Genomic DNA, 19054 nt, shown 5'->3' with positions numbered 1-19054 from the left:
GGGGCCCTGACATGTCTTGCGCTGCAGGACCCCTCAATTACTTAAGAGTGCGAAGGAAAAGGGGCATGATCTGGCTATGCCTGCTCCCTCGGCAGTGATCCTGAGATTCGTAGTACCTCTGCAGGAATCCGTCTGAAGCTCTCCGCACTGTGGGACCCCTCATGCGCTTAAGATCACAAGCGAGAAGGGGCATCATCTGGCTCAGCCTACTCACTCTGCAGTGATCCTGGAACTCGTAGCCTCTCTGCTGAGTCCATCTGAAGCTCCATGCGCTGCGCAGGACCCCTCATGCGCTTAAGGGCATGAGGGAGAAGGGGCGTGATCTGGTTCCTCCTGCCCCCTCTGCCGCGATCCTGGCACGCTTAGGCCATGTAAAGCTCACCGCCCCCCTTGTTATACATTCAATTTAAATATGCAATATTAAAATATTAAATTAATTTACCATATTATTTAATCTAAAATGTTTGTCTTTTTTAAAATGATTAATAAACGTTTAAAATGTTCCCATACTTTACCATGGAGAAATCTCATTCATGGTGCCAGAGAACTCCACCTACATACGAAAAGTTCGTAGTGGTGGTAACTTTACACTAAAAAATGTGGCTCCACTTTCTGTTTCACGGGGTAGAGATATGCAAGTCTACACTTAATAGTAAAGTTATGCTCCGAAATGGTGAATAGCCAAAAGTAGTAAATTTACTACAAAGTGTAAGAGCACATTTACAAATGTAGATTCCCTCACATGTAATTGTACATTTGTGAATCGGCCACCAAATGTATAAATGTATCCTCTACAGAACAGCCATCACTTAGATCAGGTCTGCATGTCTTCATTACTGGTTTCGACACTAAAAATATTGAGAGAGAAACGCTGCATTACTAGGCAGAAAAAGTGCTGAAATTGCTCAACACAAACCGACATTAAAGTAGAACTATCAGACAATGAAGAAGCTGAGTTGGCACAGATTCCCAAAAACCTAATTCGAGATAATGTCTAGTACTTTAGCATGATTTTGCACAAAAATGTTCCCAGGGTTTCCTAATCGAACTGAAAGACAGAGTCTATATCGCACCCTTAAAGTCCCCCAGAATACAAATAGAATCTCAAAGCGGTCAAGGAAACAACCACAATCCATTTCAATCCTGCCAGCTTCAATCTCTAAGAACATCCACTTGATCGAAGCAGTTTGAGACACTCTGCAACAGTAAATGACAAAGCCTTAAGTCAGCAAGCCTTTTGCTGAGGACATTGATCTAATATTGAAAATTACTTGGCCTGGTGACCCCTGTGAAGACGTATTACCAGGAATTCAGCAGTGAAACATTCTGTACAATTTGTCAAAGAAGACATACACATTTCAATGGGGATGTAGGTCCATACAATAGCTTTGAAAATTAGATGAAACTAAGAGATCAGTCTCCCTTTACTGATGATAGATCTGCAGTACATGCCACTGGAATCAAGCTATCCTGGCTGATGAGGGCTGAAAGCCCGAAACCGGTCCTAGGATGCTTGTTTCCAGTCCAGGGAGGACCTGGCTTGGCAGTTTGGGCTGGACTGTTCCCCTGCGGCACAGGGTCAAGACTGATTTGCATATGGCTGGGTTCAAACTGGAATGGCTTGGTGAGCAAAAAAACGATGGATTTAGGCCCAGATCTCTGTACTGGGGGGAATGTGACATTGTTCTGCATTCAGTCCATCAACTGTTGTTTTTGCATTTGTCACTCCGAGTGGTACGGGTATGCTCAGACGTGAGTCCCGTGCTCTCCATGCCACAGGAATCAAGCTATCCTGGCTGATGAGGGCTGAAAGCCCGAAACCGGTCCTAGGATGCTTGTTTCCAGTCCAGGGAGGACCTGGCTTGGCAGTTCGGGCTGGACTGTTCCCATGGGGCACAGGGTCAAGACTGATTTGCATATGGCTGGGTTCAAACTGGAATGGCATGGTGAGCACAAAAACGATGGATTTAGGCCCAGATCTCTGTACTCAATCAATCAATCAATGACATTTATAGAGCGCACTACTTACCCGTAGGGTCTCAAGGCGCTTGGGGGGGGGGGAGGGGGGGGGAGTGCCGTTACTGCTCGAACAGCCAGGTCTTCAGCTTCTTCCTGAAGGAGAGGTGGTCTTGGGTCAGGCGCAGGTCGGGCGGGAGGGAGTTCCAGGTCTTGGCGGCCAGGTAGGAGAAGGACCTTCCTCCTGTTGTCGCTCTTCGGATGCGGGGGACGGCGGCGAGGGCGTGGCTGGCTGATCGGAGGTGGCGTTTGGGAGCGTAGAAGTTGATTCGGTTGTTGAGGTAGCTCGGGCCTTGATCGTGTAGGGCTTTGTGTGCGTGGGTGAGGAGACGGAAGGTGATTCTTTTGTTGACGGGGAGCCAATGCAGGTCTCTCAGATGTCCGGAGATGTGGCTGTTTCGTGGGATGTTGAGGATGAGTCTGGCTGAGGCGTTCTGGATCCGCTGGAGTCTCTTCTGGAGCTTGGCGGTGGTACCGGCGTAGAGGGCGTTGCCGTAGTCCAGTCGGCTGGTGACGAGGGCCTGGGTGACCGTCTTCCTGGTCTCGGTGGGGATCCACCAGAAGATCTTCCGTAGCATGCGTAAGATGTTGAAGCACGACGAGGAGACGGCGTTGACTTGCCTGGTCATGGAGAGGGAGGAGTCCAGGATGAAGCCCAGGTTGCGTGCGTGGTCCGTCGGTTTGGGTGCGGTGCCCAGGGCGGGGGGCCACCAGGAGTCGTCCCAGGCGGAGGGCGAGGAGCCCAGGATGAGGACCTCCGTCTTGTCTGAGTTCAGTTTCAGGCGGCTGGTCGTCATCCACTCGGCTACATCTTTCATCCCTTCGTGCAGGTTGGCTCTGGCGGCGGCGGGGTCGTTGGTCAGGGAGAGGATCAGCTGGGTGTCGTCGGCGTAGGAGATTATGTTGAGGTTGTGTTGGCGTGCGATGGCCGCGAGGGGGCTCATGTAGACGTTGAAGAGGGTGGGGCTCAGCGAGGATCCTTGAGGGACGCCGCAGATGACTTCGGTGGCTTCTGACTTGTACGGTGGTAGGCGGACTCTCTGTGTTCTTCCGTCGAGGAAGGAGATGATCCATTCCAGTGCCTTATCCTGGATTCCGACGTTGCTGTGTCGCTGCACTAGGGTGCGGTGGCAGACCGTGTCGAATGCCGCGGAGAGGTCTAGGAGGATGAGGGCCGCTGTATCTCCGTTGTCCATCAGGGCTCGGATGTCGTCGGTGGCAGCGATGAGGGCGGTCTCGGTGCTGTGGTTGGCTCGGAAGCCAGACTGTGAGGGGTCGAGGGATCCATTCGTCTCGAGGAAGGCGGCCAGCTGTTTGTTGACGGTCTTCTCGATGACTTTGGCTGGAAACGGGAGGAGCGAGATGGGGCGGTAATTCTTGAGTTCGGTGGGGTCCGCTGTGGGTTTCTTGAGGAGAGCGCTGAGTTCGGCGTGCTTCCAGCTCTCGGGGAAGGTGGCGGTGTCGAAGGAGGTGTTGATGATGTCCCGCAGGTGGGGTGCGATGACAGCGTCGGCCATGTTGAAGACGTGGTGAGGGCAGGGGTCGGTCGGGGATCCGGAGTGGATGGAGTTCATCGTGCGGACGGTGTCTTCGGTGCTGATCGGGGTCCAGGCGCGGAGGGTGGTGGTGGGGGGCGTTGGTGCGTCCGTGGGGTGCGTCGGTTGAGTGCTGAAGCTGTTGTGTATGTCCGTGATCTTGTTGTGGAAGTAGGAGGCGAGGGAGTTGCAGAGGTCTTGCGATGGGGTGATGTCGTTGTTTCCGGCGTTGGGGTTGGAGAGCTCTTTCACGATGTTGAAGAGTTCCTTGCAGTTGTGTGCGTTGTTGTCCAGCCGGTCCTTGAATGCAGTTTTCTTGGCGGCGCGGATCAGTTGGTGGTGCTTCCGGGTGGCGAGCTTGAGGGTGGTCATGTTGTCCGGTGTTGGTTCCCTTCTCCAGACTTTCTCGAGGGCTCGGCAGTTCTTCTTGGAGCTCTTGAGTTCGTCGGTGAACCATGGGGCTTTCTTACTGCCGGGTCTGCTGGGCGGGGTCCTCAGAGGGGCGAGTTCGTCCGCGCAGTTGCTGATCCACATCGAGAGGTTGTCGGCGGCCTGGCTGGCGTTCGCTGAGCTGGCAGGAGGGTGCTGTCTCAGAGAAGCGGCGAGCTGGTCGGCAGTGATCTTGTTCCAGCTTCTACGGGCCACTTGTTGTTGGTGGTGGTGGATCGTCGTTCTTTTGAAGGTGAAGTGGACACAGCTGTGGTCCGTCCAGTGGAGTTCTGTGGCGTGGCTGAAGGCGATGTCTTTGCTGGATGAGAAGACGGCGTCGAGTGTGTGTCCGGCGAGGTGGGTGGGGGTGGACACCAGCTGCTTGAGTCCGAGGTTGGCGAGGTTGTCGAGCAGGGTGGTGGTGTTGCGGTCGTTGTTGTTCTCCAGGTGGAAGTTGAGGTCCCCCAGGAGGATGTAGTCAGTGGAGGGGAGGGCATGCGGGCTGACGAAGTCGGCGATGTCCTCGCTGAATTGTGTGCGTGGTCCCGGGGGTCGGTAGATCAGGGTGCCTCTGAGGGTTGTCTTCGGGTCGGTGTGGATCTGGAAGTGCAGGTGTTCGGCGGTCGTTAGGGTGTCGTCGGTGCTGGTCGTGATGCGGATGGTGTTCCTGTGGATGACGGCGATGCCTCCTCCCATCTGGTTGGCAGTGTGGTCCCTCCGGGTGATCTTGTAGCCCTCTGGGATGGCGATGGCGATGTCGGGTGTACTGGGGTGAATGTATGACATTGTTCTGCATTCTGTCCATCAACTGTTGTTTTTGCGCTTATACTTGGGTAGCATGAGTTGGTCAGATGGCCCGATTCACCTGAATGCAGTTACAGAAGAACTTACAAGATAAACAGGCCATAAAGTGTGACCCAGAACAAGAGCATGAGTGTGAAGTTTACTTACAAGCGAAGTTATTTGGCACCTGTCCTTTGCAGCTAACACCAACAGAGGGTCTTTGTGTCGATAATAATTCTAAACACAAGGTGGCCCATCTATATGGAGTGTATGTGGCTCAAAGAAGAGAGAAAAAGACTTCTGCTTCTTAGATGTCTGTAGCCGAAGAACCAATTTCTGCATATGACACAAAGGACAAAGCAGACGCATAAAGGCATTTTCAAAACACCCTCCTTTAGAACCTTGCACATTTGTGGTGGGTCTTTACTTTTGTGTGCAATTTATAAAATTGCTGTACTTGTCTTGTGTGAGCGAAGCATGCAGTGCTGTTGACCATATTAAATGTGTTTATGTAAGCGGGGCTTGCAGTGTTGTGTAATCTTTTGTGTATCTCACGCCCTCTTCTTTCAGGACGGTCTCCTGTTGGTTATATGTAGAAACAGTTCAATTAGTAATGTGCTTGTGTATGCTACCTTCTGTATGATAATGTATTGTATCAGTATGCAAAGCATGTGCTGCACTGTTCACATTGTATATAGTCTTTGTGTAGTACAAGCTGAACACATCTGCCGGCACTGTCTAGGATTTCAGACAAATGCTGTCTAGGATTTCGGGCCGAATGATTTTCAGTTTTCATCCTTCTAAATGTGGCATCTTTCAACTAACATAAAGATATAAAAAAAATAACACTTCAAAACTGTTGATTGTTGTTGTTTGTGTACTTAGACATTACCTACCAGGAGGAATACTTTGCATGGGAGTCTCCGGGCATCGGACAGTACATGACATCAATGGCAGTACAAGGCCTAGCCTTCCTTCTGCTTCTCTTCCTCGTTGAAACCAGCATACTTCACAGGCTGTGGAATGTTTCTTGCAGTTTCTATGGGAGAAGGACATGGGTGAGCTGGGGCCTTTCATTTGTGGGAATGGGTGGAAATTGTCTGATGTCTGCAAATGCAAATAGGGAATGCTGATGATGCAGTTGCGAATAGTTGTAGAGCATTCTGCCTTTCAGCTATATTTGCAGGTCCAGTACAGGGGCTACTACAGGTATGTAGTGTTCATGTGACATGCATCCTTTGTGGTGGTATCATTGCAGATCCTGTGGGTCAAGTTGGCAATTATTTTGGAAGATTTTGAATCCATAGGTCAAGGATTTAAATTTTATAGCAAGTCAGATAGTCTTTCATCAACTGTATTCTTTATTTAAGGATGGTTTAAAGTGTGAAGTACCTTAGTATGCAAGTGAAGCTGGTGCTTCTCCCATCTTTTTAAGTATGCATGCACACACAGAAATCTGAATAGTACTCATATGCAAGAGATAGAGCTTTGTCTTTTAGTGTGTGCGCCCTGAACACCAAGATCCCCTTCTAAGTTCAGTACTTTCAATTATGTCTATCTGACCCCAAAAATTGGTGGTGTCCTCAAACTGAGAAAGTGTTACCATACTCAAATCCTGATTAAATCACCCTGTCTGCAGTTTGTTGTTTCTTGCCTTACTTCAAGTGCATGTGTGCTTGTGTGGACATGTGAAAGTTTGACTATCATGTTATGCAACCTACAGAGGGAAGAGAACTACTTGCAGTCACTGTACCCTTGCCATCAAATAAACTGCTGCTTTTGTAATTACTACCACTTTTGCAGGGTATCCCTTCAAAAAAGTAGTTTACACAAATCTGTGATTGTTCATGGCTACCATTTGTATGTGAATCAAATGCTTTCTTCTTCCCAGTACAACGGGATACCATTCTATGCACTTTCTACAAGTTGAGTGAACGCTGTCATAGAAGGACCGCCTATTTAGATTAAGACTGGCCCACAGTGTCTGAGGCTACTCTGACTTTATTATCGCTAAATCCTTTAATACTTCATGAGCTCAACCCTATGTTTAATATGTAAACTTCCTTCTTAACTCTAAGGCAGGGGGTCCTCATACAACAATTTGACAGGAAAGAAAACTTCCTTAGCATTTTCAAAATATTTGAGCTGAGGATAAAACACACTATCCCCCCACATGCATCTTAAGGTTCTCTGCGTCTCACCTCTCTGTTCATTTTCTCCACTCACATAATACAATAGAAATTGAGTCTTTAGCAAACCTCCTGTTTTGTTTTCTTTTTCCGCCTGAGAGTTTATATACGCTGTAGGAAGCTGGCTCTTTATGTGATATATCAAGAACCTGTTATACCTTGTAAAGAGTCCAGGAGTTCCCTTATGAGTGGACAGGGGCTTGCTATACAATCCCAAATTGCCCAGTAGGGGGTAGTGTGGTCGAGTAGCCTTAGGCTTAACAAAGAGGAGTGCAAGACAAATGCACACAATGATTAATAAATGACAAACATTACTCAAGAAGATCCACACCAGTATATAAAAATACCAAGTACCAATATATATATTTAGGTATTAGAGAAAAATCGTTCATGTTAGTACATTTCACTTTAAAAAGTGGACACAAAGTTTTGCAATGATATGAAGGAAGAACAAGTTCTGCAAACAGATAAAGGACATCAACATACAAGACCAATCTCCAGGAGTTAAGATCAGTGGTGGGCAAAGTTCAAGGCAGCAACAGGAGTACACCACCAGCGGCATTAGGGCAGCCAGGTGCAGGTTGCAAATTGGCATCGGGAGCCCAATGCGTTTCATTGGGGATCAGTCACTGTAAAAAGAGACTGCAAGCTCTGGATTGGAAGCCAGTCGGGCTGAACCAGCAAGTGGACTCGAGCCATGCCATGCTTGGGGATGGGGGTGGGGGAGGATGCTGTTGGTCCTCTTTCTCAAAGTCCAGGAGGAACGGGTACAGCGGCATCAGGGTTTTCCTTACTTAGAGCAGTTGCGGTCGAGGGGGTCATGTGCAGAGGCTCCAGGCAACGTCTGGGAGTCCAGGAGGGGTGAAACCAAGATGACTTCTAGCTTTTGAGGGCTGGGGAACCTTGTTGGCACTGTTGGCCCTCTTCAACTCGGGCCGGAGGTGACTGGTACAGTGGTGGCTTCAGGTTTCTGGGTTTGACTGTTCAGGAGGCCTCAGAGTCTTCTCTTGTGGAGTTTCTTCAGAACAGATCCACTGTTCTAAGGAGGTCTGGAGCCATCTTCAAAGGCAGGCAGTCTTTCCATGTTTCTGAAGTCAACAGCTGCAGGAGGAGTTGAATTTGGCACAGTTTTCGACAAGAGATGCAGACAGGCTGGCATGGTTGGTACCAGGTCAGCTACATCTTTTCTCCTCTCTGCTTTTGCGGCTCTTCGGTGTCCTCTCTCTTCTTAGGTCAACAGGATCTGTTGTTCTGGTGCCAGGGGTTCCCCTAAATACTGAATTTAGGGACATAAGTGGAGTGTAGGGTAGTACTCAATGAGCTACTGATTCTTTTGGTCACTACACCCCTTCATGGCCACTTCCTGTGGGAAGTGCGCATAACCCTGTCCCAGAATTCCTAAGTATGCCATTACAAAGATAGCTACTTCTGAAAAATCGTGTCCACCTCACGGTAGCTCATCTTAGGGGTGGTACTAGCCTGGAGGTGGTACGCCTACCTGACTATCTAATTTTCCCACCTGTCCAGGTGCCAAGGAGGTCCTGGAAAAAAGGGAGAGGTGGTTGGCTTCTCCTGTGAGCGGGAGCCAGATTCCCATTCCAAAGGCAGCACCTCCTTAAAGCTTGCCAGCTCAAGCTGGCTATTCAGAATCTTGTGGGAGGGGGTGTTACACCCTCTTCCAAAACATGCTTTTGTTCTGGGTCTCCTGAGAACGAAAAGCTCTCACCCTAGGAGGTCAGAACAGTGTCTCACGTAGCAGGCTGGCAGAAACCAGTCAGCAAAGACACCAGAGGTTTTCCGGGGGCACATCTAAGGTGCCCTCTGGGTGCATGTATTGGTAAAATCCAGTAATGGCATCAGTGTGGGTTTACCAATCGAAATGTTTGATACCAAACATTCCTATTTTCAGTGAAGCCATCATGTAGCTGGGGAACTCATTTTCTCCAGTGTCCAGCACATGTTTTAAAATGGCTTCTCCGGTCACTTGTACTGGCAGTAATATAAAGGATTAGCACTGGGGCATATATATATAGCTGTTCTTGCAGGTATGCCCTCACATGTACTATTTAACACCCTGCCTTAGGGTTGTCAGGCCTGCTGTAGGGGTGACTTACAAATAATATATGCAGTGTTAGGAGACATGGCACACATGGATTTGTGACATGTTGTGTTTTCCCTTTTGTCTGCTGCAAGACACACAGCCTGTAATGTGCTTGGGGAGAGATCGCTTGTGGTGGCACAATTTGTGTTGCTGTCCTTAGGGACCCTCTTTAGCACCTCAGGCCCTAGGTACGAGTGGTACCATTTACTAGAGTCTTAGAGAGGGTGCTAAAGGTTTTTCCAATTGGGAGGAACTGTTGTACAGTTTTGAGGGAAAGAACACTGATACTGGGGGCCTGGTTAGCAGGAACCCAATACACTTCAGTCAAAGTTTCATTAAACACCAAACAAAAAATGAGGGGGTACTGCAACAAAACCCCTGTTTCTTACATAGGAACATTTATTTTTGGAAACCAGGAAGATTGTTTTATGCTACACAATTCTGACATAGTTCTGTGACGCTTTCAAGATCACCCAAAATATCTGCATACTAATTCTTCTGTCTTGAATAATCCTTACCATAAGAGTTAACACAATTCATATAACTGAATAACCTTCCATTGAAAATGTAATGATATTAGCCCAACCTCTGTTGAAGGGGTCTGAAGACAGCATAGCAACTTCCGGTCAGAATTCAGTGCAGAAATCATTTCCTTTGGCTTCGTGAAAAATGGGTTCACAACAAAGAAGCAATCAGTGTTGTAACCAAAATGAAACATTTCCTAGTAATCATGAAGAAAAGCTTCACTTCTATTAAGGACACAGAGGAGAGGTTTATGCTCAAACTTTCTTTTATTCTTTCCAGCAGCTTCAACAAGTAAGGCAACAAACTATCATTCCCATAATGCACACAGTAAAGGTCAACATATAGTCCACGGATATATGACGTTAAAACGCATACTTTTACAACGCCTACCGTTACAACGGGACTTTTACAACGCAAATACTATTACAACGCATGTATTTACAACGCATTTTTTTACAACGCAGGTACCTTTACAACGCATACCATTACAACGTAAGTATTGGTAAGTATATATAATTTTTTTAATTGTATATTATTTTAAATTATTTTTATTTAATGTAATTGTATTTAATTTAATTTAATTTTATTTAATTAATTTAATTTATATTTATTTTTATTTTATTTTTTTCTTGTACCCCTTTATCTAAAATTCCCAAAACTGACCCTGAACCCTAAAAATACCCCTTTACCCAAAAACCCAAAACTGACCTTGAACCCAAAAAATACCCCTTTACCCAAAAACTGAAAACTGACCCTAAACCCTAAAAATACCCCTTTACCCAAAAACTGAAAACTGACCCTGAACCCTAAAAATACCCCTTTACCCAAAAACTGAAAACTGACCCTATACCCTAAAAATATCCCTTTACCCAAAAACTGAAAACTGACCCTGAACCCTAAAAATACCCCTTTACCCAAAAACTGAAAACTGACCCTAAACCCAAAAAATACCCCTTTACCCAAAAACTGAAAACTGACCCTGAACCCTAAAAATACCCCTTTACCCAAAAACTGAAAACTGACCCTGAACCCTAAAAATACCCCTTTACCCAAAAACTGAAAACTGACCCTGAACCCTAAAAATACCCCTTTACCCAAAAACTGAAAACTGACCCTGAACCCTAAAAATACCCCTTTACCCAAAAACTGAAAACTGACCCTGAACCCTAAAAATACCCCTTTACCCAAAAACCCAAAACTGACCCTGAACCCTAAAAATACCCCTTTACCCAAAAACCCAAAACTGACCCTGAACCCTAAAAATACCCCTTTACCCAAAAACCCAAAACTGACCCTAAACCCTAAAAATACCCCTTTACCCAAAAACCCAAAAATGACCCTGAACCCTAAAAATACCCCTTTAAAAAAAACCTAACATATAACATTTTAAATATAATTATATACTTACCTATACTTACGTTGTAATGGTATGCGTTGTAAAAGTACCTGCGTTGTAAAAACATGCGTTGTAAATAAATGCGTTGTAATAGTATTTGCGTTGTAAAAGTTCCGTTGTAATGGTAGTGCGTTGTAAAAAATGCGTTGTAATGTGTGTTTACCATAGTCCACCAATAGGCAGTCCATGACATTCCCAAAGGCGGGCTTCCCTTGGAAGACTTCCTCTTTCTTGAGTGACCATATAATTAATGAATTTCCATTACTCTGTTTTGGAATGATCAGGTCCTGAAAGAAGCCAGAGGGCGAACAAATGAACCTGAATGCGGTCAATCGAGTGCAAACTAGAAGCACAGGTGTATCAGACTACTCACACATCAACAAGCCAGAATATTCTAAAGAAAGATGAAACTCTACCAGAATATAAACAAAAGAAATGCACCAGTGTCATCACAACATTATTCGAGAAAACAAGAGATGCTTACCCTATACGACTGAGTGGAGTAAACCCAGTCCTTAATAAGCAACTTTCCAGGGTTGGGACAAGGATCTTAGGAACCTTGTGTTGGAATAATCCTCACCTCCGTGGTTTTAATAGTATTGAAACTTTCCTTCATGATTACTAGGATTTTTTTCATTCTATGTCCAGACCGGAGGCGAGGATTTTGCTTGTTCAAAGAGTGTCTTCCACCAATGATGCCTTTCAGCAGCTGGTTTAAAATAGAATATTTTGAACTTAGTGTGCGGACCAGTCTGCTGCGTTTATAATGTCTTAAAGACGAGTGCCAAGGGCGAAAGCTTTTGAGGCCATCGCACCTCTAACTGGAATGGGCGTCAAATTGCGAGACGTCAATGCCTGCTTCTTGCAAGATCCACCTAATCCAGCGGGCTATGTTGAGAAGAGTGTCACTTTGAAAGGCATCCTGAGAGTGATCAACTACGGATGTTCCCAAAGAGGATGAAGCTCATCTGTCGTGCTCTCGTACTCCTTAAGACAACGGAACACACATAACTTTTGAGACTTGTCAAAGGCCAGATAGGACACCACCTTGGAGTTGGACTTAGTCCTGCGAACAATATGGAAGGTTACCCCTTGTGGGGTAAATACCCTTCCTGAAATATTCAGAGCTCATACTACAGACGCCCTCCAACATTACATGACACAATAACATAGCTAGTTTCTCCAACAACTGCCTGTGAGACAGATATTTATTGGGTTGCCAAGAGCGGAATAAACAAAGAACCTTGTTAGTGTCCCACAAGGTCGAATATCTGGGCTGTGGGGGAAACTTCAAGCGAATCCCCCGCATCGATTTGCAAATCAACTGATGCTTACCAGGAGCACCTTGAATTGGTAAATGTCCAGCCGAAATCGCCGATCTATAGGAGTTGACAGTCCGATGTGCCAACTCTTGAGGCGCCAAAGAGGCTAAGAAGTTCATGATGGCAACCACTTTGCACCCCATGGGATCCTGGTTGTTTTGTACACACCAATAACCCATCTGACCCATGCCGATCTATAACATTTGTTCATACTGTCAGCCCATGCTGCTGCCAATAATTCTTCTGCTTCGTTCAGTGGGCTTGGGATTCTCCAACAATGCCTGAAATCTGTCATGCCATGAGAGCAATGCGACCTTACAAGACCAGAGGATGGGGATTGCCTTGGGTATTCCGCAGAATAGTCTGATAGGTAGAAGGTTTGGAGAATCCCATGAAAGTTCCAGAAGAACTGGAAACCACACTTGCGACCTCCAAAAAGGGGTGATCACCATTACATTTGCCTTCTGTCTAGTGGCATGCTCTGTGAGTCTCATTATCATTGAAAACAGTTGGAAAACACACCCGTTCTCCCGGGACTAATCCTGTAGGAAGGAATCTGTCGCCAAAGCTAGAGGGTCTGGCTTCCCCCTGAATAATCTGGGAAGCTGATGATCCAGCCGTGACACAGAAAGTTCTGCCGAGAAGGGTCCCAAGACGGTGTTTAACCTCTGGAAGAGCGGGGGATGCAGTTGCCACAAACTTATGTCCGACCACATCCTGGAGCACCAATCTGCTATCACTTTGGAGGCTCCTGGGAGGTATTCTGCTGTCACCAAAATTTTGTGCTATAGGCAGAAGGTCCAAATGTCCTTGGCTAGATCCACCAAGACCTTGGATCTGGTCCCTCCAAGATGGTTTATATATTGCATACTGCCGAAACGTTGTCCACCTTCGGAGGGAAGCTGCATAAAACCTTGTCCTTCATCAAGCACTGAATGGCAAAGGACCCCACCATCCACACTAGGCAGTTGATATGAAGGTGACACCCGTCTGCTTATCATTTTTCACCGGTATAGGAGTCTCCACATTGAGTCCCCCAGCCGGACTTGCTGGCATTGGATTCTATCCAGGTCTATAGCCAGAGATGTCCCGCCTGTTCCATGCCTCCATATGGTCCAGCCACCATCTCATTTCCACTTTCACCTCTTCTGTTAGGGGTATCTGATCTGAGTATTGTAACCCAGGCTGAAGATGGAAGACTTTGAGGCACTGCAAGGCTCTATAATGGAGCGTCCCCGGGAAGATCGCCTATATTGATGACGATAGATGGCCTACCATTCAAGCCACCTGTCTTAACGAAGTAGTGGAACGTGTCAGCATCCGTTTCAGTTCCTTGTGAATTTTGGTCACTTTCCGAGAAGGAAGGTTCAACGTCCACTTTACCGAGTCCATGACGAATCCCAGGAAGGTCGTCTACTTGGACGGTACCAGGAAGGATTTCTTGCCATTGATCACAAAATTTAAACCCTGCAGTGGATCATCCGCCATTTGTAACTGCTGTGACAGTTTCAATGGACACTGATGCAAAAGCAGGAGGTCGTCTAGCTAAGGTCTCCACCACCAGTTTGATGACCTTGGTGAAACACCAGGGAGCAGAGGACGGACCAAAAGTAAGGGTGGTGAACTCGTACATCTGGAAATGCATGTGAACTGCAAGAAACTGTGATGCAGGACAAAAATGTATACTGCCAGGTATGAATCTTTTAAGTCCAAGCGCACCATCCAGTTGGGCTGCAGGAGATCCCACAGAAGATGGATTCCCTTCATCTTGAAATGGCGGTAAACTACCCACTGGTTGAAATCCCTGAGATTTTTTACCGGACGTTGGCCACCATCCGTCTTGTCCACTAGGAAAACGTTGCAGAGGAAACCCCTTGCATGGAGGCAAAAGTGGACAATCGTGCCTTTTTGCAGCTAGTCTCCCACCTCCTGATCTATCAAGGTGACTTGGTCTTCTGCAAAAACCAGTGGACGAGATTGGTGTTCTTCGATCAGGGACCCGTAGAACTCTAAATGAAAACCCTTAATTGTCTGGAGGACCCATGCGTCTGAAGTTATTCTTCCATCGCGGGCGCGATTGTCCCTTCATGTCTGGAAGAATTCTCCCTGCTTTGATGTGTCTTGGAACTTTCTGGATCCTCTCTGAGGGCCTTGGGTGAAGAACTAGCCGGCCGAGTGCCCTCTGCCATGTCTGGCCCCAACAAAAATTCAAGGGTGAAAGATCTTCCTTATTGAGGCCTGTTCCTTATCCAAGGAGGTAAGCGTGGCCATGAATTTGCTTAGCTCCTTGATAAATGTGTCCCTGAAGAGCCCGCCCTGACCTACCGCTCCAGCCTGGGGGGAAGCCAAGTCTCCCAATTTGGGGTCCATCTTCAAGAGAAGGGAGCAACGCTTCTCGATTGAGAGAGCGCAATTAGCATTTCTGAGAAAAATTACAGTTCTCAGTACCCAATAAGAGATTCGCTCTGGAGAAAAGGGGTGCCAAATGCCATGGCCTCTTCAGCCTGTTCCAGGATCTTTGTAATAAGGACAGCGATATCCAACAGTTTATCCTGGCAAGACTTCCAGGAACAATCAATGTCCTTTTTTGGGTCCCTAATATATTTTTGGAGGAAAGTGGCCATTCTTGGGTCGAATTCCCAAGTTACCACCACCTTACCCGGTAGGGCGGTGCAAAGGAATTCTGCCCGGAGACATGCTCTAACCTCCTTTTCCTGAGATTTCCATATGTATCCTCCTACAAACTTAGAGACTTTATTGGAAGGGGCCCAATCTGTGGAGCTGGGTGTAACAGGTCCTCGGAGTCCTCGGAGACCAGGGTGGGACTCTATGGCCTGGACGGGCCAGCTTCATCATTTGAGTACCCTAGGGACTCAGCCAACTCTGCTTCAAGGCCTTGTGGGGTGGAGGGGGATACATCAGCCACGTCTAACAGGGTGTCATGCACTCCTGCATCTGGCCAGTATAGGAAAGCCTTTTTCAGATGCTCAAAGTCCCCCAAGTCTATTCCCGGGTCTCGCTTGCACTTATGGGTGTGCTTGATGGGAGTCGTAAGTGCTGGGAGGGACTGGGAATTCTGGCAAGCGTAGGCTGTAGTGAGGGCAGACATCTGCTTGCGCACATTGTTATGTTAGCATAAGCTTATTAGAAGTTTAAACGCCATGTTGTCGCTTTTGCACACGACACTGCAGGTAGCTGTTATTGCAAGTTTTGAATTTGTGAATATCTTCACATGAGAAGGGCTTGTTTTCAACATCCCTAGACTTACATCGCGACCTTAGTCTGCACAGTGAGTTCTGAAGCCTCCAAGGTTATCATAACAATGTTTAGCTGTTGTTAGGGCTGGTCGGCTCACACTTAGCCACAACATACACGCAGGTGCAGTTAACTGGAATTCTGGCGCCTTTAATATGGCACTGCATACATGATTATACACACTTGGAAGAATTCCCTTTCCAGAGAAACAGAGAGCTTTTGCAGATCCTGATGTGATACACTCCTGCTGATCTTAGAGGTATGGGGTCCCCCACACAAGCCTAAGAGACCTCCTATATTTTATAAAACATAGTTCCTAGCTAGGGGGGTGGCATACAAGGCACTATAGAACCTGTTCCCACCATCATTATCATATGATTTTCCCTTTTGTGTTTTATGGAACTGTAACAATGATGCTTGTATTATTTTTAATGATATACCTGCTTATGCTCACAAAAATACTGCATCTTAGAGCACACTTTTAAAAATAAATATTTTAAACTTTACTGTGTCACTTTTTTACCCATGTTGTGGACTGGTATGAGACTAACAAACTAAAGTGTGTTCTTGATTCCCACCATTCCTGAGTATAACCTAAGTCACATGTTCTGGGTTGTCTAATCATTGGTTACTTTGCTATAGGACGAAGAGCTAATGTGACACTGATGCTAGTCGGTTAGGGTTTCTAGGTACTGAGGTGAGTTTTTTGGTCCACCATAATTCATTGAGGTCCTGGGTCTCTGTGCACAGTTCTGTGTCTGAGCAGAATCCCTGTAACAAGGCCACTTACCTAATGTGCCAATCAAAGCGCCGGATGGCCGCCGCTACTGCCTGGTGAATGGAAGCATCTACAGATTCGTAAAACTCATCATCCAGTGGCAGGACTTGCATTGATTCTTCCTCTGTATATTCATCCTCCATGATAGCAAGGGGTATGGCTAATAAGCCTAGGGCAAAGACCACAAATGAAAAAGGCTTAGAGCCAGTAATTCAAAAGGCTTCGACCCAGGGTTAGATGCTTTTGGCAGCCTGAGGCTTGCACTCACAGTGAAAAATAATTACTATAATCGCACTGGACGCACGTGTGTTTTTGCAGCCTGAGGCTTATATTTTAGCAAATCGATAGTTGGGGATTTGGGTGCGCCGAGCGTGAGAAACAAAGGGCCTTTGCCCTGTGACGACTCACCCTGCTTTGCACGGGTGTCAGGAATGCTTAGGCCTGCCCTGGTCAGCCAAGAGTGAAGTCCTCAATTTCACCGTCTCGGTGTTCCGATACAATACAGACCCATGTGTGAGCGGGCATCAGGCTGAGCAAATATTTAAGTACTGACCTGTACTCGACAGGCGTATGGCTCCAGGCTCCTCAAGCGTAGCTGATACCGTGGGGCGCTTCATGTCAGAGCACTCGTTGCTGAAACTTACAGCAGTGCTCCCTTCACAGACCAGCAAGACGCTTCACTCGTTCTCTCTAGTCCACACCATTGCGCACCGCACAAAACGTTTAGAGGGATGCTGTGAACGGAGCGATGAGAAATGCTCCTGCTGCCCCAGAGTAAACCCGCAGTGAGGCTACTCGACGCACAGAGGCTAGCAGACAACAAGGCATAAATATAATAACACTAGCAATTATCAAGTAAGCAATATTCAAATATTAAAAATCTCAGAGCATGAGAAGAAATAAGATAGCACTTAACTGTTGGGAGCAGGAAAAGAAAGAGGAAGTCTTCCAAGGGGAGCCCGCCTTTGTGGATGTCCTGTACTGCCTATTTGTGGACTTGATGTTGACCTTTACTTTGTACATTTTGGGAAAGGTCGTTTTTTGTCTTACTTGTTGAAGCTACTGGAAAGGAATAAAAGAAAGTTTTAGCATAATCCTCGCTTGATTCTGCTGCTGGAAAGGAATAAAAGAAAGTTTGAGCATAATCCTCGCTTCAAGTCCTGACATATAATCTCATTTCTGTCTAAATGCCTGAAATGTAAGTTATATTGGGTCAAGTGCCATGGTGTTTGTACGGTCTAGTAGTGCTACCTAAGATTGCTCAAATTCAGTAGATTGCAGTGATCAATTCAAAGTCCAGTGTTCTGTTGGACACTTTAGAGATGTATTCATTCTTGGAAAACATTTTCTATCCCAAGTAATTAACTGGGAAAAAAAGTATTTCAGGAGGACTTACCTTTCCAGAAGACAAGACAATAGAATGAAAATTAAATATGCAGGTGTCTTTGTTTTAAATAAACGTACACCTATATTAGAGGTTGCTACCTCTCTGGTGAAGGGTTGTATGAGATGAGCATGACAACGGGGTAATATAGTAGCAGATCCCCAAAGTTACTCTTCTGTGTGATTCCAAATGAAAAGCCTTTGTTATCAGACGTACTAGGGGTGCTGTCAGAGAATAAAGAAACTGGATACTGTAGATATTAACATACTTTTTTTTTAATATACTTGAGAATTTTGTCAAATGTGTAGAAACTGTGCCTGTAGTCCCTAACTGTTCCATGTGGGTTAATGACACACCATACATATTCTACAGATTGTGGCTATATCACTAGAATTTACTCTAACTTAGGGTTGAGATAACCAGATCAGTTTAGCACCATGGCACTCGATTGATACCCATGCTCTTTATATTTGGGATATCCCTTTACCCATTCAAAGTGATCTATTGTAGATGACAATCGCAAGTCACAATAAATTCTTGATAATAAAGGTTGCAATAACAGACATTGGCTGTCATTAGGAGTTGGATGTGGGGATACTAGAGGACAGTATTTACACACCAAATATCAGCTATCTCCAGAATGAGGAATAACTGCTTAGACGCAGTGATGCCGCATTCTTTACCAGGCAGTTTTTTGTCATGCCAGTGAAAAAAAGTTTGCCATGCTCTGAGCAAGTGGAAATTGTCTGTGGAGGGACTGGTTGGTATGGGGTTGCGGTCACACTTGTACCTTTTTGGGATAAACATTGTTTGCTCCCATGTGCTGCTACTAGGGTCTTGCGGGCTGATAGCTGCAGCATTCTTTAGGTTTTCTTGAGTGTAGTAGTTGAGCTGATGACTTTATGGCTTAAATAGAACATTGATGGCATAAAACAGTGTTAATACCAAGAAGCTGGTGCTAGACCTGCCAAGACTGAAGGAGAAGAAATTACTTGGTACTGCACATTGATCAAGACATTGAGATGCTTCTCATATGGTATTTGACACATGTTCACAATAGCTGGATAGTCTAAGAATGTATTTAACATTGATCTTTAGTCATGCAATTTCCCCTTGAAAACCTAATTTGTCTTTTTTTTTACAATGAATTGGAGGATTCTATTTGATAATTTAAATAAAAACAAGGATGAAAGGAAAGTTGGTGCATGAGTTAAGTAGAAAATTTCTTCTTACCATAACACAATATCTGGCTACTTTAATTGAAATTTTTAAAATTATTGGTCAAAAAGTAAATCATACAATTCAAACATTTGTTATTTTGACAATTAATGAAGTAAAGCA

At 45.9% G+C, this 19054-nt stretch overlaps 1 protein-coding gene across 1 annotated transcript in view; it reads left to right on the top strand.

The window, feature by feature from the left end:
• ABCA3 (ATP binding cassette subfamily A member 3) overlaps nucleotides 1-19054 on the top strand; it is a 633557-nt gene that overhangs the window by 595206 nt on the left and 19297 nt on the right. The window contains exon 24 of the mRNA XM_078663005.1: nucleotides 5649-5821. Coding sequence (XP_078519131.1) covers nucleotides 5649-5821 — 173 coding nt within the window. The remainder of the gene's footprint in view (nucleotides 1-5648; nucleotides 5822-19054) is intronic.

Source organism: Lissotriton helveticus, chromosome 10 (assembly GCF_964261635.1).
Source record: "Lissotriton helveticus chromosome 10, aLisHel1.1, whole genome shotgun sequence".
Lineage (NCBI taxonomy): Eukaryota > Metazoa > Chordata > Amphibia > Caudata > Salamandridae > Lissotriton > Lissotriton helveticus.
The sequence above is the reverse complement of the archived record's forward strand: the minus strand, read 5'-3'. Positions and strand labels throughout refer to the sequence as shown.